Source organism: Nelumbo nucifera, chromosome 6, assembly GCF_055504915.1.
Source record: "Nelumbo nucifera cultivar China Antique chromosome 6, China Antique-T2T, whole genome shotgun sequence".
Taxonomy (NCBI): Eukaryota; Viridiplantae; Streptophyta; class Magnoliopsida; order Proteales; family Nelumbonaceae; genus Nelumbo; species Nelumbo nucifera.
In genome coordinates, this window is record NC_142654.1 from 24751982 (window position 1) to 24775000 (window position 23019).

Consider the following 23019-nt stretch of genomic DNA (forward strand, 5'->3'; position numbering starts at 1 on the left):
AATTTGAAAGAGGCGCGTATTTTGCGCCAATCACAGAAATTGAAAGAAGCACACATTCTTCAAAATTCAAAAGCCCACCACAGCAAGCCTCACCAATCACACCAAACCAAACGAGCTGAATTGGACCAGCCGAACCTGAAGACAGAAGCTAGGTAAACCCAAACTACCCCAGAAACTTCTACTATCTTCGTCTACTAAATAACGACTCGAGAGTGGGGAGCTATTGATGAGGGGCATTTTGGTCAACCCACTTGATGATGGACACGTGGACACTGTTAGTGACGCAACACCCCACACAACAAGATAGCTCGCCGACTCGACATGCAGTAGTCAATATCAGGTACAAAGCCAAGATAGAGCAAGCTCGGCCCACAACATCCGATACAGCAAAACAACTCGTTGGAGTAACTCGATCCTTCGACAGCCCCAGATCGCCCAAAACAGCCCCGCGAACAACGCCCGTGTAAGCGTTGTAACCACAACACCGAGAATGGTCCACTGAGTTGACAACCTCTAGACCAGCAGGCGACCTGTAACCTCCGCATGGATCTAGCAAACAACTGATCAGTACACCCAGGATTTAGGAAACAACTCCGTACAAGGCTTAGAGACGTTACCTAACAGCACCTGAACCTCGGGTAGCTATAAAAAGACCCCAGAACCACTCCAAAAGGTATGCACACATAAGCTCCCACTCTCTCATATTCTCTCTCATAAAGGATAATTCGTTGACTTAAGCATTGGAGTGTCCCCTTGGGTAAAAATTTACCCAAACACTCTAACCTCTCCTCCTTTTCAGTTCTCAGCTTGAACATCTAGCTTGGCCTCATAACTTGGCACTGTAGCTCAACTCACGACCGTAGACTGAACTCAGTCCGAACCACCTCATCAGACACGAGGGAGTGAACAGATTATGTGTCTCATTTATTGGTGGGCCTATTTTTGGCTTCATCAAGAAATGTTCCCAATGCATGGTAGGATGTGTTGTGAGGTCAGTGTGAGACACCCTGTGTGAGGAGTAGATCCGGTGAATGACCTAACTATCGTCGATGTAAAGTACATTGGAGAGGTACATTGATAAAATTGATATAATTTTATATCAATTATCAATATAAAATTCAACCACTCAAATTTATACTGAAAACAAATGCAAACAAATATAGTCAATGAAAATCAACTCATCTTTGGAGGGGTGCATTCTTGTGTTAGGTCAGTATAATGTTTGCTACACCCAAATTCACTCAATCTCCCAAACACCATGTATTCTCTAACATGCATAATTTCTTCGGTAAGACAATCCCATTATCTTTTAGCCTTTTCTTTTTCTCTTGTTTGATTTTCTAAAACTTTCCTTCCAATTTTACTTTGCTCAATTTATTCAATATGTGTTTTTGGATTTTCTTAGGAGTTCCCAACACCTTGAATGTGATATCATTTTTTTTTGGTTGTTGGTGTTCTAAACCTAGTCCTCTATCTTTAAGGAAGTTCTTTTGTTATAATTTATAGGTTGTTGTTTGGTTTGAAGGAAAAGGTAGGAAAGGGAAGGGAAATCTGTACAAATTTCCCTTTCCTACCTTTTCCTCCAAGCCAAAGATAGCCATAAGGTTTGCTTCTCTTACCCTTAGAAACTTCCATCCTCTCTGGTTCCTTTTCTGTATGGATTACCTTGAATCTTGAAACTGTGAAAATGAGTCACTATTCAAAATACAGAGGAAGATGGGGAGGAGACGGGGAACTATGTATTAAGTCTCATTTCCATTTGATAAACAATGTGGCACTTTTTGATTGGAGGGTCCATGTAAAAAGGTGAACCGACGGATTCATAAAATGCCAATTCCTACAGGTCCATAGAATGTGAATTCCTTTTCAGTAACATAAAAATTGCCTAAATCTATATATAGGTATTGTAGTTTTTTAGTAAAAAAAAAAAGGAAACAGCTTCATTCGATATTAGGACATTTAAACTGTACATAAGGCTGTGTTTGGAAATGATGCAAATAAATGTGAATGCAAATTTGTAGAGTGTAAAACTATTCATATAAATTGTAAAGTTGGATTAGTTTTGCACTGACAAATTTATACCTTCTTACCAAACAGACTTTTAGCTGTAAGGAATGCAAACATGAATTCCAATAAAGCATATGCTTTTTTTTTTTATCAAAAGCCCACTTGAATGCAAATTTACATCTTTTTATTGATTTACTTTTACATCTTATTATCAATATAAATATACATTGGTCTGTCATTTGCTAATGCATAAATGTAATGTTACCAAACACAGGCAAAAGTGAACCAGAGTGCAAATTTATCTTAAAACAGGATTTACACTCCATTTGCATCGTTTCCAAACGCAGCCTAAGGAGTTTCATCCTGATTATAGGATATGACCATTTAGCCTTTACATGCAGTATATGCTAAAATATGAACAGCTTGGTTTCTTGATCTATGTACATAAGCAAAAGAAATGAAACCAAAAGATCTGATCAATTCCATAATGTGATTCCAGTGAAGTCGTTCTACCCATTCCATTGGCTAGTTCCTACTATTTAGCATACTTATCAGCTTGGTAGAGTCACTGTATAAGTTAGATAGGGTAACGATTTGTTTGAAGCTGCTTCCGGTTTCCGGACCTTTCTTAAGAGCTCTTATTTCTGCATCATAGGTTGATGTTGCTCAAAAAGGCTTTCCTTCAACCACGGTTTTGACCTGAGTTGAGTTGGAGGATGAAAAGTTCATCCTGCATTTCCTGTCATTGGATCATAAGAGCCATCAACATATAAGTAGCTAGTTCTATGTATATCTAATGAATGATTTTGTATAGTAGTTTGGGTTGGCTGAATGCAGAGAGGTTGATAAGTTTCTGCTTTAACAACCAATTCCTCTGGAGAGAGAAAAACCTTTTCAAAGATAAGCTTGGTTCTAGCTTTCCAGATCATGTAGAAGAGGATACAACCTTTGTAGAAAATATAGCATGTTATCTTTGTTACTGATAACTCTTAATGCATTTATCCAACCTGTGAAAATACTGTGCATTGGCTGAAGAGAGATAATGTCTGTGTTGAGCCCCACCTGTCCAGGACACTAAACTGCTTTAGTGTATGGACAGGTAAAGAAGAGGTGATGGACTGTTTCCAAAGCCTCATAACAAAAATTGCAAACTTGATCATCTTTGCTAATCCACCTGTAGCACTTGTCCTTTGTGAGAATACCATCCCACAATAATTTCCAAGTGAATAATTGAAATCTAGGGGGAATTTTTGTCTTCCATAAAATCTTCCAATCAAAGTGAGGCATAGAAGTTGATGGGGTATTCTTGAGTATAGATAATGATAGACTATGGTCACTGTTAAAGTTCCTTTCTTGGAACCTTTCCATATGATTTCATTTGCTTCAAGTTCTATTTTTGGATGTATCTCTAGTATATGTTGATGGCTCTATGGACATTTTTACTGAACACATGATGGATGATTTTCCATAATTTATTTTTGTCCCGATAATGCTTCTAATTTATTCAAAACTTCAATTTGGTTGATGTCTGCTTTACATAGAATAATATCATCAGCAGAAAACAGATGTTGTATTTCCAGCCCTTGCTGAGTTAACTTGACACCATGAATGGAATCATTGACTGAGGCTTGATTTAGAAGCTATGTGAGAACTTCCATGCTTATGATGAAAGGATATGGAGATAATGGATCTTCTTGTCTTAACCCTCTTTTAAATGAAAGTGCCCATAAGCTTCCCCTCCTAGTTTGATAGAATAGGTCGGTGTAGAAATGCATTGGTGAAGAAGATTACACCATTTGGGTGGAAACTTCATTTTGATAAGTGTTTCTCTAATGAATTGCCATCTCATTCTATCAAAGGTTTTGGACATGTTTAATTTGATGGCTATATAACATTTCCCTTTTCTTTGATATGATGGATTATTTCTTTGACAATGAGCACATTGTCAGAGATTTGCCTATCCTTCAGAAAACCAGATTGAGAAGGAGGGATCACTTCTTGCAAAAGTGGTTGCATGCGCTGAACTAGCCATTTGGACATGATTTTGTTTATCACATTGCTGAGGTTTATAGGACGATTATTGGAGATATCCACTAGTGAGTTGTTTTTGGTATGAATATCAAGTTTGTGTTGTTTATTGTCTTGGGAAGTTGCTTTGTGAAGAAGTCTAGAAGCATTTCAAATATATCTTTCTCAATAGTGGACCGGTGGAATTGGAAAAAACAGGTCGTAAAGCCATCAGGTCCTGGTGCTTTGTGAGGATTCATCAGTTTTATGATAGCCCTAAGCTCTTCAATTGTTGGCGGTACTAAGAGTGTATTGATTTGCCATTCTTGTAGTTGAGGAAATGTCATCGTTGCCATGTCCAAAGGATTAAAAAGTTCTATCTCCCTGCTTATGTTCCAAATAGATGCATGCATGGAAAGCTTTAGCCACTTCCAATCTGTCGGTGGTCCATTCACCATTAGAATCTTTGATCCAAAATTCTTGAGAGTTTTTTTGTTTGATCACATAGTGAAAAGAACTTGGTGTTTTTGTCACCATCTTGTAGCCAAAGTTCTCTAGACTTCATCCTCAGAAGTTGTTCTTCCTTCTGGAGCCAATAATGGTGTTGTTTATGGAGATTTTTTAACTCTATTTCATTGGGCCTTGAATTGCCATTCATCTGGAGTGAAGATATCCTTTGAGACAGTTGCTAAAGATGATTTTGGATGTTACCAAAGCAACTTTTGTTCCATTTCTCAGAAGTTGTTTGCACTGTTTGAGCTTTGTGTGGTAACTTGGAACCATGGGCTGCCTTGAATACATGATTAAGTGTTTGTATTCTGGATGCTCCGTCTAGAAAGGAAGGTGGTGGAATGGTGACTTTAGGTGCTGAGATTGCAGATGAGTATTTTAGGATCATCCAACCTGTACAGTGGGGTTAAGAATTATTGGAAGAACCCAAGTATTTTCTTTCGGATCCATGAAACAATTCTCAGAGATCTTGTTCCCTTTTGGAAGATACAAGAGCGAAACAATCAACCTATTAATATTGGAAGACCCAAAAGATTCTTTCAATGTATCATTTATGGGTCCAATGGAATTCATAAGTATAGGAAGAAGCCCCATCAAATAGAGATTTTTTTTTTCGATTATTAATACGATATATAAGGACGGCTACTACAAGCAGTACTACACCTTTGATCGTGAAATATGGATTGCTTGTTGAACCCTGTAGGTTGAATAGTCATTTTCCCTTTATTTTAATAGGTCCATGGTCCAATGTAGTATAATGCAGAATGAGGAAAAATCTGCATCCAATTGAGAGTAGGTAGGGCTTTGTGCAAGGAGTTCACATCAACACTCCACCGCCCCACATTACATTCCAACTATGTATTAGAAACATTTTATCACAAATACGGAAAATAATAAAAACTCATCAGGAGATGTTTTCAATACACGGTTGGGATGTGCTGTGAGGCGTTGTGGGACACTGATGTGAATTCCTGTCCAAGCGTTCCAATATCTTGATTGGTTCTGATTGTCCATTTGTCCACGTAAGGTTTGGATTTTGTATTGGGCGAGAGTTTTGTTATAGATTGAACTCCAATGCGACTGAAGATTTTAATATGATCTGATTACAGTCCGTTTATTTTTGAACTCGAATCGAATTAGAAGCGGGTTAGACCCAGTTTACTAAAATTTTACAAGGACCAAGTTCTACTGTTTTAGAATCTAGACCTTTTAATCGGATTGAACTTAATCCGACTTTTGCAACTTTACTGGATCCGAATTGTGGTCAGCTTTAGTTTAGCTGTTTAGGAGTGTGTGTTATTACTAAAACAACCCTGATTGGTTATTTCTCAGTCAGCGTGCATAGAATAGAAGTATAGAACTTCAGCTTCTCGAGTGTCCGCGGGGAGAGAAATCTGCGTGTTCTTGGGCGCGAGAACGATCTCGGATCACAGACCTGCCATTGTCACCGTAAGTTTGCTTTGATCAGTCTCTATCACCTTTTCTGTCCTTGTTGGTATTGTTTTTTTTCTTCTTTTTTCCTTTAATTTTGTTTATAAAAACTTGATACCAATGTTCTGATTCAAATTCTAATTCTTGTCTGTTCAAAATATATTTCTTTTCCACTTTTTTGTCCTTTTTTAATGCTTATATTATAACATCCAGATTAGGGGAATCGATTTTTTTTTTTTTTTGTTTCAGACTTATGGGTTGCGAATATTAATGCTAAATTTGGGGGTTCCAGATCCATCATTCGTTTGTGTTTTTTCTTCTTTACATCGGAGGTACTAAGGTCTTATATTTGCAGTAAGAGATCACAGACTTCTCCTTAGGGTTTTCAGATTGTCGATGGCCAAGATATTTAAACTACAAACGATAAGAAGGATATTCAAATTGAAACGTTAGATTTGCAAAGATAAGGAGAAAGTTAGGTTAAATATGGGGCTAAGTTTCCACAAGAAACAATATGCATTTTTCCATATCCAGTGGTTTGATACTTTCTTGAAACATAATCATGCTGGTTTGGAGTATAGACTCCAAATTTCAGTTCAATTGCATTCAATGTAGTGAATGTCAGAATGTCTCATGGAAGTAAAGGAGAAGGAAGGCTGCAAGGCTGTAAGAGAGCTATAATTAAAACATGGAAATATCCTGTCTCCTTGTGTCATCAGTTGTTTGCGGATGGTAAGAATAAGATAGTCAGATAAAGTTGTCAATGCAGGACTTGTCAACAAATTAGTTTGATTTTAAGCAATTCTTTGTGAAAAGAGTTTACCATGATTGGTGATAGGGGATCAAAGGGCATATTTCATCATCACCGACAGTGTTTTATCCTTGTACTTCATCTCTGGGTAATCTATTCGGCCATCCTCTGTTTGGGACAACTTATATGCTTTAATGGTAGACTGCTACCTATTTGTTGTCTCCTATGGTGAAAAAAAAAGAGATTTGGCTGCTATTGATTTGATAGATTTATTATCGGCTAGTTAAATATCATTTTCTTTTCAGATCATATATATTCAACGGTTTAAATCTATATTTTGTAGTTAGACCAAGGTCATGAAATACAACATAGAATAACTGAATCAGAAGACATAATAGGGGAACTTTGTTTGTCTAGCTACTACTTTTTCTTTTTGTAAAAATACATAATAAATGTACCATACTTATACAGATATGAACGACATAGATGTCCTAAAGTAGTTGTGTAAAGCCCTAAGCCCCCCCCCTCCCCCCCCCCCCCGGTGCATATCGGGTTCCAGTTTCCTATAGGAGTTCAGAACCAAGTAATTGGTGCATAGAAAGGGACTACAGAATGATTCCACAGCTTCTGCTCAATGTGTGTGCAAACATTCTTGATAATAATGGCAGTCTTGTGTCTGAAATATAACTTATATAGGATTTTACTCATTTTGGAAAATAAAAAGTTAAACATCAATTAATTATTGTAGTCTATCTTTTTTTTGGTAGAACTGTGGTACTCTAAGACTATGCATTATATGGGTCAGAAAGAGGAGAGAGGAAGGACAAATTAAGTGCAATCAATTATTAGAGGGAGTGGATATGTAAGGAGATTTAGAAGGGATGGCATTGAGGTGCTCCATGCACAACTATCCCTAGAAAGAAATAGTCTATCAAAAGAGATGGCATGGGTCCATATTAAAGGACAAATTCTCAAATGCAAAGTAAGAGCATTGCTGTTGCATGCCTTCATCTGAATCTCTATTCTAGTTGTGAAGTAGAGTTACAAGTTGGTGAGGCAGTGGATCTCTTACATGTGTGTCTATGCTCGTAAATTACTAGCTTTAGTTGGTTATGCTTCCTAGTTAGACTCTATATGTATCTTGTAAGGGTGATTCTTGAAGTAGTCGTCCTCCCTCTTTTCAAAATTTATTTTTAAAGTCTGTTTAAAAATGCATGTAACAATTACCTAAGCCATTCTCTCTTATTTTTGTAGAATTTGATTTGACAAAAATTTTAAGTTGCCAGTCACTTCTGCATGGTATGTAACCCTACCTGCATGGATTGAGGCACTAAGGTTCATAAGTTATGCATTCTTCTTTGACATAATGTTTTGGTGGCCTTGTTTTTGCACTAACAATTTTTCAACATTATTTCTTAACCTATTTACCATTAACCCTGTTAAATTGAAAATACTAATTCTGAATCACTGCTAATAGTTTGCCTTGTTGGTTGTCTCTGTTTTTTTTTCAGATGTTTGATGACCAAGATTTGGGATTCTTTGCCAGTTTTCTTGGCATTTTTATATTTGTCCTGGTAATTGCTTACCATTATGTGATGGCTGATCCAAAATATGAAGGCAACTGAACACTTGTTTCTCTTGATCTTGAACCTAAGACAGTTTTGTTAACAGGATTAGTTTACAAGTTGAAATAGATTTTATGTAGTTAAAAGATTTCTATTCTTCTTCAATGCAGTATTATGATATGATAGACCCATTGCTTCCCTGATATTTGCTAGTTAAATCTCTTTTTATGTGGGGGTTGGGATCTACTATAAACAAGATGCATACAAATCAGAGGTAAACACTTCAGTGGCTGTTGTACATACCTTGTTTATAGTAGATCCGGAGTCTCATGTGGCTGCTATTGGAAAGTTGTTAGGAACATACATATCTTTATCCGGTTGTTGATGCTTGAATTGTGGGGAGAGGCTTTTTTGTCATGGTGTCCACTGTTATTTCTCAAACTGGACTATTGTTAGAATGATGTGTGCAAAGTGGTGAGCGCTTTAATTAGCTACTAGATCTTCCTTTTCTGTTTACGCTTGTAATTTTTAAGTTTGTGGTTGTTCGGGTATTTTGTCTTGATGAAATGTGTGGAAGCAATTGTTATTGTGGATTGTGGAACAGTTTAAAGGAAAGGGGTCATGCCCCATACTGCAGGTTTAAAATAAATGATGAATTTACTCTAGGCCTTCAGTGAGCTGAGTTTTCTACGATGGTTAAATATGTAAATCAGTAGCTAGGGATGATGCTATTATCCTAGAAGGATCAACACCGTAGGGGGCTTTTAAATTTGATCCTTTTAGGCTGCGTTCTCTCAACTTGTGCATTCCTTTGTACTGTACTACTGTTCTGTATTTGAAACTTTGAAAGAGGATTTCGTAGTGTTTCCTTCTCAGACTCCAAAGACATGTCTGTAAGGGAAAAATGTATAGATTTCTTGTCTGCAAGGAAAAAAAGAAACTTCTTTTTAATATAAGTAGGTTTCCCAGGTTTTCTTTCTAAATGGCTTATTCCGTTTTCACCATGTCGAGGTATGATTGTATAGTCCATAGCAATGTTTTCAACCTGCTGTGGACCTAGCTGGTTGAACTGTCACCTGCCCATGATTTCGGGTTCAGTTTTCTTAAAACCCAAGGATTAACAAAAACTGTAGACCTGGTAAAAAACTGTCTGATCCAATGACCAGATCACGGGTTACACACTAAAAGTGTATGCGAACTTTTGAAGGCTATAACTTTATGATCAGATGCCCAATTGTGATGATATTTTTTTTGGGTAACTTTTTGAGATCTATGTGTTGAAAGGTGCTTTTTTTGCTATTTTTGTGAAAAAAACCTTTTTTGGCTTAAAATGCAGTTTTTAATATTTTTTATAAATAAAAAATTTAAAACTGAATTGAAAATATACATTAAATATAAAATAATGCATATATTACATGTAGAATATAATTATGCATTATTTATTGATAAAATGTGTTTATGCACACATTTATAGTGATGATGTGGCATGTTTTGACCTGTTTGACCCGGTGGTCGAATTGGTGACCCATGATCTGGAGGCAAAAATAGAGATGTCAATGGGTTGGGTCTGACTCGATGGACCAGATGGGCTCGAACCAATTGAGCCAGTTCTGGTTCTAGGATTTGGAACCGATGGGTTGGTTTTAGGTCTTGATATAGTGTCCCGATTATTATCAGTTCGAAACTGGTTCCACCTAGTCTCGAACCGATTCAGGCCCGACCCGAGCTATATACATATAATATATAATATATATATATTAAATAATGTGTATATATTATAATTGGGTCTGTTGGGTCAGACCCGATTGTCCTGAGAACCGATCAGTTCGGGTCTAAGTCTAAAAATTATATACCCTATTGGGTCCAGTTCGGTTCTGGGTCCTCAATATTTCATGTCGAGTCGGTTCCAACCCAGACTTGACCCGTTGACAGCACTAGGCAAAAATGGTTTGCCTTTCGGGTCAGTTTTAAAAACATTGGTCTAGAGTGTCCATTAGATGGCACACTCTATACTTTCTATTTCAAGACTCAAAATTCTATTGTTTTCTTTTTAAGTTAAAAAAAAAAGTGATCCCAACTTGGAATATGTAAAACCAATAAAACTCATTTTGTGTCCTACCAAGACCCTTATTCATGGTCACCACCTATTAGGGCTGTTCACGGGTCGGGTTGGATCAGTTTATTGGTGTTTTTTCAACCGACCTAAAACTAAGTAAAACCGCCTTGGTCAATTTGAATCGGTTTGGATCGGTTTTGTGAATGATTCTTTCAGTGTGAACGGTAAAACTGATATTTTATATATCAGAAAATCGAACCAAACGGTAAAACTGATATTTTATAAGTCGGTTCGGGTCGGTTTGGTTTCGGTTTTCATGTGTGAAAACGAAAATCGAACCAAACCATCGGTTTATGTTTTTTTGTAACCTGAAACCAATCGGTGATAAAGAAAAACCGGCCAACTCAGATTGGATCAGACCGGATTGATCGATTTGGATCTTGTTATGAACAGCCCTATCAGTGGCTTGCGTGCATACTCCTTCCGAAACAATCATTCATAATTTCTTCCAAATATTTATCTTGGGAATTAGAGTAAAAAACTTCACTTCCCAAGCTGCTACTTATCAATTGGGTAAGAGTGAGACCTAGATGCGCATCTCTCTCCATATCTTTCTAAAATCCCTTCTGATTTGCTAACCAAAAAGACCTTCTTTGAGGTACAGTTGGATTGAAGTATTGAACCAAGTATTTCTTTCAAAAATTTTGAAAAAACGTATATTAATTAGTAAATATTATGGTTGTTATTTCCCTCCCTTTTCTAAAGATGATAATGATACCAGCTCTTGTTGAAGTTTCAGGCATGACTATTACTCTTCTATACCACTAAATAAAATGTAGGCTGTAGGCATTTTATTTAAACACTGGCGGACTATATATGAATTCCCACACAACTCCAATATCTCATTAGAGCCGATGGACATGGGATTCCCACACAGGTCATCCAGACTAAATTATGAGCTGGGTGTATGTTGTATTTGTTGATTCCTTGTGTATTGGAAACATCTATGTTGCATTTGTCGATCCCTTGTGTATTGAAAACATCTCCTCCATGACAATATGCATATACAGAAGTTGCGCCTGAACTTTCCATTTACGGATGCTATCGACTATTAATTGTCAAAAAACTTAAAAACATAAGTGATTTTTAAAACAGTAGGGCAAGTTTTAGTCATTTGCTAAAATATATGGGATAGTTTAAATATTTTATTAATTTTTATATTACTAATAAAATTTGGTGACCACCCTCCTCCAAAGCCCTGTTTGTTTTTCAATAAGTTATTTATCTGGGTAAATGCAATTATTTGGATAAGTTTTTTCCTAGAAAGCACTTATACCTATGTTCTTTTATTTCCAAAGTAAATAAGACAATGACCATTTTAACCATAAAAATTCATTATTAAAAAGGAGAATTTTTGTTTCATTCAAGTGTTGACAATTTTTCTCTAAGGTGGGAAAGTTATTTATTCACCTAAAAGATGGGTATCACTTATCTGGGTAAATGATATCCAGGAAAATAAACTTTCCCTGATCCTCGCATTAATATAAAAAAATAACATAAAATTTATAGTAAATGAAAACCAAAGTCCCATTGACCAACTTTTGCCCTCTTAAAATCCAAAGAAAAAAAAAAAAAACACTCTTAAGGGTAATTTTATGGTTAAAAAAAAAAGAATTAATACCAAACGACCAATTGCATCTGAAAAGGAAAGTTTTTCAAGGGTCATTAGCTGATTTGGCGTTATTAAACGCCAAGTCAAGAGCGATCCATCCAAGAGCATCCAATGTAGCTGATTTGGCGTTATTAAACGCCCCCAAGTCAAGAGCGATCCATCCAAGAGCATCCAATGGTGTGTTGTAATTACTTCAGCATTAATTAAGTGCAACGAATTGAAAATACAGACCTGATTGATGAGACTGATTTTTTTTTTTTTTTTTCTGTTGGCTTCTAATTGACGAGACTAAATATTAATTAAATGTAAATAAAAAAAAGATTTTTGGATTGCACTCCCCTCAAAAATCTTTTTTGAGGCCCCTTCCTAATCTATTAGTAGCCCCCTATAAACCACATTCTGCCCCTGAATTTAGCATCAATCCAAGAGTAGGATTCAGTCCGCCCCTGTGGAGGTAGGATTTCTTAGGGGTGGACTGAATGTGGGCAGTAAAAGGTTTATTTGATAGTACAATAGGTATATGATATGGAAAGAGTTTTGACCAATCAAAACCCACGAATTTTGATGAATAACACCTGATTTTCTATAATGTGTATGATTCCAGTTTATTGGTTACTTGTCTTATTGGATATCATATTTTTTCCATATCATAGTCGAACCCTAACATAAAATATGGCATTTCTAATACCAGTTTGTATGCGTATACAGTTTTTCTTCATGGAATGAATATCGTGACGGGAGGAATTGGACAGGTAGTTTTCCACCTGTGCTTCTCCGCCACAGATCCCTTGAAAATCCTATATGATATTAATACTTTTGACCTTGATCATCACCAAAACAAATGGATAAATTGACTTCCCATTTGGCTTTTGTTGGACAGAATTGTAACAGCACCAAAAATAAAAAGGATAGGCTCACAAACATGTCATAAAGAAAAAACTATGTATACATACAGGAGGGTGACGACACATGCACAAAAACTACTTCAAGAAATGGAGCAACAAAAGCAATCGTGTTTGGCAAAAAACATTCCTTTTTTCTGAAGGGATATTTGAAGGTTAAAAGAAATTAGGGGTAGTAAATTGTTTTATGCCGGCTTTGCTTTTTAGCCTCTAAGCTCCAGTAACTTGAGGTTGTGGAAATGCTTTTTCTGGTGAAGTCTTATTACCTTCAATCTCTATTTCTCTCACATCACCATCCTCAATTTCTATATCTCTCACACCACTGCAGCTCTCTTCTACCACCTTGTCATCATCCTCATCAGCTTCATCACTTAAAGATCCCTTCTGTTGGAGTGCTTTCACCTTCCGATACTCGTCATAATGTGCTCTCCTGTGTTCCCTAAAGCTCAAAGCGCTCTTATCAGTTTCAGAATCTGAGAGAAGGTCCAAACAAGCAAACAAGAGGGTTAAAAACCACAAACTGCTGTTTAGAAACAATTAACTCTGGCTTCTACTGAACTCCTATTCAAATAAAAAACCAAGTATAGATCAGTAAAAGAGGCATCTGCTTGATTTTCTTTGAGAACATTGAAACCAAGACACAGAACAGATTATCATTAAAAGCATGTCCATGCTACATCTTTACCAAAAAAAAAAAAGTAGTCAAAATAACTGAGTAAGAAACTTAATTCAGAGGATAACATGAACACAATATAAGCTTATGGTAAAGGACACAAATCATGGCTGTTAAAACCATTGAACAATCTGCTTGGTGAAATAGAATTGTTTAAGAGGTGAAGAACAAGTCAAACACAAGAATCTATCATGACAAGGTAAAAGAAAGGTAGATGAGACCAGAAATGGGGTAAACATCTAGCTAATTCATAAAGTTGAAAATGCTTGGCAAAGTTAAGAACCTTCATCTTGTTCCATGGCATCTGCCTCATCCTCAGAGGATGTCCAACCCCCTGAATGCTTTGAATTATTTCTACTCGAGGAAGCTACATCATTCAAAGCAGTTCGAATAGCTTCAGCATGCATAGCATCACCAATGCATTCATCAAAACACCTCTCTACAGGAGATAGGGAACCTACATGAGAAGACACTATCAAATTAATACTGACCAACACCATCCAATATAATATTCATGACATAGAGTAACTCAGTGGACACACACCATCTTCATCAATCATATGGTGGTATGGAGTCTTGGGCTCGGTGATTTTCTGCCTTACAGGTTTGTTTGCTTCAATTTCATACAAGTTAGTCTCATCCCATCTTACACGTCCTCTGATCCACCAACAAATATAAGAAAAAAGAAAGAATGTATTATTCCTTAACTGATTCAGAGATACAAAAGATAAGAGGTGGTTAGAAAACTAAAATACAAATCTCGCAATATTATGGATATTCAAGCAAAAAAAAATGTCTGGACAGTAGACTTAAGGCACTATCAAGTATGAACTTTTAAATCAAGAAAAGCTTGGGTGTAGGGGAAAAATAGCCTGGGCTGTTTTGAAGATTTCTGAAAATGGCATTTTTATTTGTGATGAATTGCAAATGACATGTTATCCCACTTAATTCTTTATTTGTCTTTTTAATTAAAAGAAATATTGAATGCAATTACTCTTTTAGCCCACACCCATGTTAACATGTTATGCACATGAAGCTTCTTCAAAACAGCCCAAGCTGTTTTTGACTTTTTTTTTTTTTTTCCAAACAACCAAACTTATATTCCCTTTAAATCATTCAGAAGTGAAATATCCTCTCAATTCACTAACACTTGCAATGAAATATTGAAAACTTGACCACCATGATAGCAACTATTACAACCATTTCACAGGAGAAATAGAAAAGCCTGACCTTTTAAATAGTCATTAATAGTATTTATTCATGAACTTGGTAAGAATATGATTTTCATTGATGACACTTACAAAGGATGGCATGCAGGTCCAAGTTACCTATGTATAGATCTTGCACAATAATTCATACTCCAAGGTCATAAGAATTTTAAAGATCCAAACCTTTAGATTAGACTGTGCAAGTTACCTCATTTCTTTTGAACACCAATATGCTTAACTGACACAGCAATCCTAAGCAATAGCTGAAGACCTAGTATTACAGAAAAAAGATCAGTATGTCAGTTTCTCTTTTCCTGACATTTAAAAAAAAAGACTATAATATATAGCAAGGTTTTCTGTTTGCTAAATACAATCCAGATGCTAATAAGACAAGTTTACTACATTTTGCAGCTATTATGGCAGACCAAAGTCATTCGTGTGATTCTCCATTGCCTTCTTTATATTTGACAAATTTTATCCAAACATCCCTTGCACATGGGAAAAGACAATATTTATCCCTCACTTATCTCAACTCAAAGAATAAATAAAGGGGAGTAAATGCAACACAAAGTGGGTACGAGGGTAAAACTGATGAAGACACCAACAGGTGACTAATTTAGAGGGTCTCTTATAAGATTAACTATCTCTATAAGCATGACAATGCACCATTCTCAGAAAACCCCCTTTGCTGTAGGATCCAGTGACAGTAAAGATTGAATAGAATGCATTTCCCCATATAGTAAACTATTCCTTCTAAAATTAGAAAAATTGAGACCCTTGCAATGATGAAAAAGCAAAAGTAACAAAACCATAATGGAAAAAGATGTCTAAATGAACAAAAGAATGTTTAAATGAAGTTATTAAGTGTTGTCTAAATACGTATAGGAAACTTGAAAGCAGTAGGATTCAAACATAAGGAAAGAACGCAAAAAAAGACAAAAGATCCAAAAGTTTAGCATAATTCCTCAAATAATGAGAAACATTTAACCAGAATGTACACCCCAAATAATTAAGATAAGACATTATATGCCAAAAGTAGTGACTCCAAAGCTCAGTTTCAAATGTAGAACAAGCTTTTGATTTGACAGATTTTGGTCATTAAGTGCTTATGAAGAAACATCTATGGCTTGGTTACAAATAAATTTAATAAAGTTCTTATAGGTTTTTAGAATTAGAACTAATGCAAAAAACTTTCTAGTAAGCTCCACATCACTTCAAGGAGTTTTAGAGGCACCTTTCTGCTGGATCTGCAAAATAGTGAAAACAAAGGAATAAAAGAGCCAAATGCTAAAGTAAGAAAACTCTTTTCAATAGCATAGGTCGTACAAATTGTAATATAATGTACAAGATGGACATCAATAGGCAAAAAATATTAAAAGAAATTAGTGGCATCTTTCTTTTATTTCCCACTAAATTTCATGTCTGACCTGCTTCGGATGTTAATGTTTCTTCTTGAATCTTGATGCACCTGGATTTCTCCTGATTACCTTTTCCTTTTCTTTTTTCAGATAAACTAATGGATTATAATTGGTTTTGGGGTGCCAATGTCCTATTTATTTCTCTTACTGAAGAAGTAAATATCATCTTATTTTTCCTTTTTATTTTACGTATGTTCTGCTAATGCCCTATTTATTGACTAAAATTATTAGTGTTCTTATTTTGCTGAATGTTGATACATATGTTATCCATCTTAAAGGGTTCTGAACTCCTTGTTGGTTTCATGGATAGTACACAATCCTTCTCATCTGCATACCTGTTGGATTTCAGATTGGACTCAGATGTGGTTAGATCCAATCTGAGTCCAACTCAATTACAGATCTAATGCAGATGACTGACTAGCACATTGTCAAGTTGAAATAGGAGAGGCAGCCATTACCAGAAAAGTCCTAGCTGTACATATAGGTCATTTCTGCTTTACACATAGAACCAATTGAGCACATCCCAATTCTCGTTACAAACAAGGATGCAGAAGATAATGTGGCCAAGAAAGTCCAGTATGCTATGAAGCATAGACATTAAATCAGAATCCTGAATCAAGAAATGATCATGAACGTTTTGATCTAAGAGCTAGTCTTCACTCCAAAGCTGCTGCATTGGAGGAGCTGCACGGGCCTGTTAGGGAGGGCTTCATCTTTGATTGCTTTCACCGGAAAACCGTTTTCTTGGCTGAATGAAAGCATATGGGTGCTTTCTGGGTTTCTCACCAAACATAGATTCTAGGCTTTCTGTCTGAAGCCCACCTTGCAAAGCCAGAAGCCACTGTGTGAAAGCCCTCCCAAAAAAGCACTTTATGTCAATGGATGTGGGAAAGTGCCTGCAACCAAGAACACTCAGCAATGGACAGGAAGAACTCAGATTTCTAAAGAGATCAGCTTCTACTCAAACTGTTATGGCAACAAGAGAAGAATAATCCATTAAAATTTGGAGTCGGTGTCAATGCTGGCTTTAGAGCTAAAAAAAGGATGTTAGGACTTAGGACATTGCTCTCTGGGATGATGCCACTTCAAAATTAATGGCCCTTCAGTCGAGAGAAATAAGTTTAGTAAGAGAGTAAAATGAAATGATCAAATACAGAGAGATCTAAGTTAATAAAGAAAAAATTGAAATAGGATACATTTTATTCCTTATTAAATATTGGGTGACCTAAAGGCAGTTGTGTCACTTGATAATTTGAAGTTCCGATTTTGATAATTTGATCTGCTTTTAATGGTAGAGGCAATGGATGCAATAGATCCATAAAACATTTACCATCGAAGCAAAATGGAAAACAAAAGGGAAAATATGCAAATTTATTAAAAGATAAGGATGGATTTGCAAACTCTGCCACCAAAAAATAAAAATAAATAAATAAATAAAAACAGAGATAGTGTATCGGGTGGAAAAACTGAAACAACCAAACTCCAACTTTCACAACGCTGCAGACAGAACAGTATACTTAAATAGGAATAAGTTAAATAACGAAGTTTGGAGGGGGAATCTGATCTAAGAAAAAGCCACGTTAATATCAATAGCCTGCAAAAATTTCCCGAGGAAACAACTCAAAGCAATAAGGAGGAAAAAATGATAACTGCAACTTTGCGAATTCGAAATGAAAAATGAAAACTGTTTGGCGTTTTATTCGGAACCTAAAAGGAGAAAACCCGAACGGCAGTGAGGAAACATAACACATGGAGATTCTTAAACAAGGCTAAAAATAATGGATAAGAATACTTGCTTCTCCTGAGAAATACGGCATAAAATTCGAAATACAGCAATATTAGACGTAAACATCTTATTTACAGCACCATATACCTCACAAAAGGCGTCTAAAATTCCAGAAAAGAAACACAACCAAAGCAGCGTCAGAAGAAACCCTACCTTTTCCAGAACTGCTAATATCCGATTCCATTGAAAAGAAATAATATGCATCCAAAATCCCAGAAAAAATCAATACTTTTCATGGATTACTTCTTTGTTCTCAGAAACCATACGTATGGGTAGAAAATCCATTAAAACAAATTTAGAATTCATGAACAACAATCTGTAACCCAGTTCAACAGATTATATATTTGGTGAAGTCGTATACAGACATCAATTACAACCTTCAAAGCCAAGAACGTGGAAAGTGAAATCTAAAACCCATGAAGTAAAATCTACAACCTTCAGAGAAACAGAGCGCGAAAAAACATACCTTGAGACAGAGAGGGAGAAATCTGGAGGAGGAATTGGAAAGAAATAGCCAGCGCCCAGCGGATTCTTCAAATGGAAAGAGAATGATAATGAAGGATGACGTATCAACCCAAAAATTTGCCCTTCTCTGCTTCAACGGCCGTACTTCTTATTTCCTAAAATACCCTTCTTGCTATATAATGTCAGGTCTGTCCATGATAACTGATGAGTGATTAGATGAGCATGGATGAGGTTGTGAAATTCAATCGAGAGGAGGGATACTTTCGGCATGATAAATTTGACACGAGGGAAATAGAACATTGAAGGATTTGTAGTCCAGAAGCCAGTAAAAGGAAGAGGCTTCTGAAATTTCTCAACATCTCATGAACCCGTTATTCCTTTCGAGGTATGGATCTGTGTCTCTTCTAATATTTCGAACTTTCAATTAACGATCAGTCTCCTGTATCTGTATTACCTCTTTGTTAATCTTCTTTCGACTCTTTTTTTTTTTAATTTTTTGGTTTTCTATTATTATGGTTCATGAATTTCGAATATTTAAATCGATTGTTTTTCCTTTTATTGCTGTTTACCTCTTTTGCTGGAATGGTTGGTTGTTTCCTTTAATTGGAATTTAGACAGTGATTTTCTTGATTCGACTTGTTGTGAATTGTTAGAGGTCTTGTCATATTTCTCATTTGTCCATTTTTGTCTATGTGAATATTCGTGATTTTTATTTTCTTTGTGTCAGTCTTATCTTTCTTGGTGGAGTGCGGATTATGGTTGCATGTTATTTCTTGTTTTGAGATTCAGTTTCAGATTTCAGTTATTAGCAATGTTAATGGCAATAAATTAAGTACCATGAAACCATAAGCTCTCGAATAGGAGGAAGTAGCAATCTTCTGAACAAGAAAAAAAAAAAAAGAAAGAAAAAAGAATAGAAAGTAACTATCATCTAATCTAATTAGCGAGGAAGCAATTGAATCCGAATGAGTCTAAAACTAGTAGTGAGCTAAAAAAGAAGCACAAGGGTATAGTGGAAAACCAAGCTCCACAATGCTTTTGAGGATGCAAAAGTTCAGATCAACCTTCACTATCTTTACCAATTTGGCTAGGACATAACTTTATTTCTCTAGTTTCCATTTGATATGCAATTGAAAGCATGTGCAGACAAAATAGTAAGTCGATCGTGACCCATTTGCCTTCAGAATTGCATTTAGAGTTGGTTTCTTCTGTTTTTCTTTGGCCTTCTCTTTTCCTTGTTGCAAAACTTGACCATTCGCTTTATGTGTCCAGGACTTTGAGATGATGAAAACTAGCGATGTTCTGGTTGCAATAAAGTCTACGAATGTTAAACCTTGAAGTCCTCATTGGAGCAGATAATAAAAAGTAAAAAGAAAAAAGGAAGTGAAAGAGATGTTTTCATTGTTTTATGGACTCTGGAAGTATATTTTCAGTAAAACGGAGTTTCATGTTCTTATTCTCGGAATTGACAAATCTGGAAAAACTGTAATATGTTTTTCTATTTTCTTTACAAACTCTATTTAGTTTATTACTAATTTACTGTTGACCTCCTTTGTGTAATAATAGTTGGAGCTCATTGTCTGTTGATTTTGTGTTATATTTAATGGCTCCATGTATCATTTTCCTGTTAATCTGAGGTCCTAGAATATAAAAGTATCAAAAGCTTTCCTAGTTGCAATTCTCTCATGTATGTCAGCATGGTGTTTGGATTGTAGTATTATCTAGGAATCTAACCAACCTCAGAGTGTTTTGAGGGTGCCTCACCTAGAGGGGTGCCTCTAGGCATATGCCTCCCACGCCTTTTTAGAATATGTCTATTTTTCACTGACTAGTCAGCACCTAGGCACCACTTAAGCATTGCATCAACTAGAGAGGCCAAAACAACTAGTCATTGCCTTACTGCATTTATAAAACTGCATGGCTTTGCTATCTCTAATTCTCTTTTCACATTACTAAAAAAATTAAGTCTATCATTTTAATTGGAAATTTTAAAGATTCAAGTAGTAATTATGTTTGACGTGTTAGAATGCTAAGCCCACCTTGCTGGAATTTTGTTTTCCCTTGTCAACCAGACTAAACAAAGCCACTTTCTTTCAATTTTTTTTATTCCATTTTTCTTCACAACCAAATATAGGGTTCATTCATTTTTCGGTAAATGGAGGGGGGAGTTGGGCAATGGGAAAGTTGACCAACTTTCACACGCTCGCTCCATGGTAAAGGTGGGTCCCACAGTAAATGAAGTTTCCCTTGGTAAGTGATACTTATCTCCCAGACGGGTAAGCAATTTTCCCACCTTGGGAGGAAGTATGCTAAAACTAGAAAAAAATTGCCCATTAAACAGGTTTTTAAAACAAATAAGGGTGAAATTGGTAAAGCAAAAAGTTACTTGGGAAACACTTACCTAGGTGAGTGCATTTACCTGGGTAAATGACTTGCCCAAAAATGAACCTGGCCATAGTGTTTACCATGACATAGGGACATCAAGAATAGGTTATATAAAAAAAGAAATCACCATTCCATCTAGACTGAGTGGTTTTTATTTGTTATTTGCCTTTTCTTGATGATCATAAAAATAGCAGGAATGATGTTGTTACTACCAAAAAAATGAGGATATCGAGATGGGTGAATGGTAAAATAAAAAAGATGGAATCAGAAATGGATCATTCTTGAGAACCTAGGGATAGGTTCAATGAGTGGCAAATGGGGGGAAAGTACAGTAAGATGGTTTTGGAATTGTAAATCATGACAATTCCGAATAAAATTGGGTTTTAGAGATCAGGGGGATGGTCCTGTGTTTTTAGAATTTTAATGGTAGTTCAGTTGCTTCAAAACAATTTATGAGAGGCTAATGGTCATTGAGAACTAGAAAGTAATCTGAACAACATAAAAATGATTAAAATAATTGAAGATAGTATTTCCTTACTAGACCACTTATTTTTGCAATATTCAACTCAACTCAACAAAGCCATGTCCCAACTATATGGGGTTGGATGCATGAATCTAGTTCTGCCATTTTGCTATGTGCAGTGCCATATTGATTGTCAAATTATCAGCCCTCAAATGATTTCTCATCATTTCCCATCTCTTCAAGACCCTTCAACTTACGACAGATCACTTCTTACCAGTGCTGTAGATGGTTTGCTGAAATCATTTCTCACTACTTCAACCCATTTTTCCATAACTCTTATAAATCACATTTGAACCATCATGAATTTATTGGATAGATAAGTATTAAGCTTTTGTTGATGATTGGATAAATAAGTAATAACCATCTTGGACTCACTGAATGGGTGGCTCTGTTTTTGTATGTTTTTATGGGTCTAGCTCTGTCGCAATGAAGTTGTACTTTATTTGTTCTAAAAAAAGGCTTTTCAAACAGCAATGCAATTAAGGTGTTTGGGTGTGGTGTTTTGATATAGAAACCAAGACCAAAAAAGCCAGAATCTTGATTTTTGTTCCATTTGTCGGTTTACGTTCAATTAAATGGCCCATAAACCTAATTTTAGGGTTTCATCCCCTCATCACTTTTTCACTACCAAAAAATTCTCAATAGAAGTTAGAAGAAATTTACTGGTAAAGAGAAAAAATTTCATGTTCTAACATTCAAATGAAGGATTGAATGAGGCAAATGGTTCCTCATAGGAAGAGATGAAACAGGATTTTTTTTTTTTTAATTTGCTAAAACTATCATTACGTTATCATGTAATGTGTTTGATGTATAGGAGTTATTTTGATGACATTTGCTACCCACTCTGTTCACAAAAGTAGAGATCACTAATTGCAGATTTAGTTGAGTTTCTTGTGAAGGAAAGGAGGGGAAGATGAAGATTTCAGCAGTAGAGAAGAAAGGAGAAGAAGAAGAGAGTAGGAAGTCAAACAGGATTGTTAAATCAACCCTAGCCGCCCCCCTCTCATTATATTTATACTTAACTTAAAAAGATGAGATATTACAAGGATGCCCTTAATAGGGCGGCTACTAAAAGCTGAACACAACTTAAAAAAACATAAACTAATGGGCCTAAAGCCCAACAACTTACTAATTAAATAAAAACAAACCGGACCAACTCAAAACTCCCCCTCAAGTTGGGAGTAAATGTCACACATTCCCAACTTGCGTAGATCATGCTCCAGCTTGTTCTTTGCAACACCTTTTGTGAGAACATCAGCGAGCTGCAGATCAGAAGCAATGTATGGAAGACAAACTTCTCCAGAAGTTACCCTTTTTCTGATAAAATGTCTATCCACTTCAATGTGCTAGTTCGGTCATGCTGGACTGGGTTATGGGCAATGTTAATTGCTGCCTGGTTATCATAGTATAGCATCATAGGTTCTTCTGCCTGTACACCAATTTCTTCTAACAGGGAACGGATCCAGAGAAGTTCTGAAACTCCATGTGCCATGGCCCTGTATTCGGCTTCAGCACTTGATCTTGCCACCACTGTTTGTTTCTTACTCTTCCATGAGACAAGGTTACCCCCAACTAGGGTGCACACTCCTGAAGTTGATCTCTTGTCATCAAGGCATCCTGCCCAATCTACATCTGTATAAGCCTCTAGTTTCAACTGTTC

The 23019-nt window shown here is 36.1% G+C and overlaps 3 protein-coding genes across 10 annotated transcripts in view; 2 read left to right on the plus strand and 1 right to left on the minus strand.

Moving 5' to 3' along the window:
* Positions 1 to 5527: 5527 nt before the first annotated feature.
* Positions 5528 to 8474, plus strand: LOC104612740 (dolichyl-diphosphooligosaccharide--protein glycosyltransferase subunit 4A). 3 transcript variants are annotated; one of them, XM_088889440.1, is made up of 3 exons: positions 5862 to 5973; positions 7961 to 8005; positions 8218 to 8474. In XM_088889440.1, exons 2-3 carry the CDS (start codon positions 8003 to 8005, stop codon positions 8329 to 8331), a joined length of 117 nt encoding a protein of 38 aa, XP_088745566.1. In that variant the 5' UTR covers positions 5862 to 5973; positions 7961 to 8002; the 3' UTR covers positions 8332 to 8474. The 3 variants fall into 3 exon arrangements, 2 of the variants coding, with proteins under 2 accessions (XP_088745566.1, XP_088745565.1); XR_016077257.1 differs by lacking the exon at positions 7961 to 8005 and having other exon boundaries at positions 5528 to 5973; XM_088889439.1 differs by lacking the exons at positions 5862 to 5973; positions 7961 to 8005 and adding an exon at positions 6203 to 6287.
* Positions 8475 to 12828: 4354 nt separating this feature from the next.
* On the minus strand, positions 12829 to 18549 carry I-2 (phosphoprotein phosphatase inhibitor). 6 transcript variants are annotated; one of them, XM_088889338.1, is made up of 6 exons: positions 18453 to 18517; positions 16659 to 17096; positions 14991 to 15053; positions 14119 to 14231; positions 13858 to 14031; positions 12829 to 13374 (listed from the first exon to the last, which is right to left on the minus strand). In XM_088889338.1, exons 3-6 carry the CDS (start codon positions 14993 to 14995, stop codon positions 13112 to 13114), a joined length of 555 nt encoding a protein of 184 aa, XP_088745464.1. In that variant the 5' UTR covers positions 14996 to 15053; positions 16659 to 17096; positions 18453 to 18517; the 3' UTR covers positions 12829 to 13111. The 6 variants fall into 6 exon arrangements, with proteins under 6 accessions (XP_088745464.1, XP_010278602.1, XP_088745466.1 ...); XM_010280300.3 differs by lacking the exon at positions 16659 to 17096 and having other exon boundaries at positions 18453 to 18549; XM_088889340.1 differs by lacking the exons at positions 16659 to 17096; positions 18453 to 18517 and adding an exon at positions 18140 to 18350.
* Positions 18550 to 18662: 113 nt separating this feature from the next.
* The window catches only part of GB1 (GTP-binding protein 1), a 26570-nt gene continuing 22213 nt past the window's right edge, over positions 18663 to 23019 (plus strand). The window contains exons 1-2 of the mRNA XM_088889337.1: positions 18663 to 18836; positions 19724 to 19936. Of these exons, the coding sequence (XP_088745463.1) occupies positions 19844 to 19936 (93 nt within the window). The 5' untranslated portion in view covers positions 18663 to 18836; positions 19724 to 19843. The remainder of the gene's footprint in view (positions 18837 to 19723; positions 19937 to 23019) is intronic.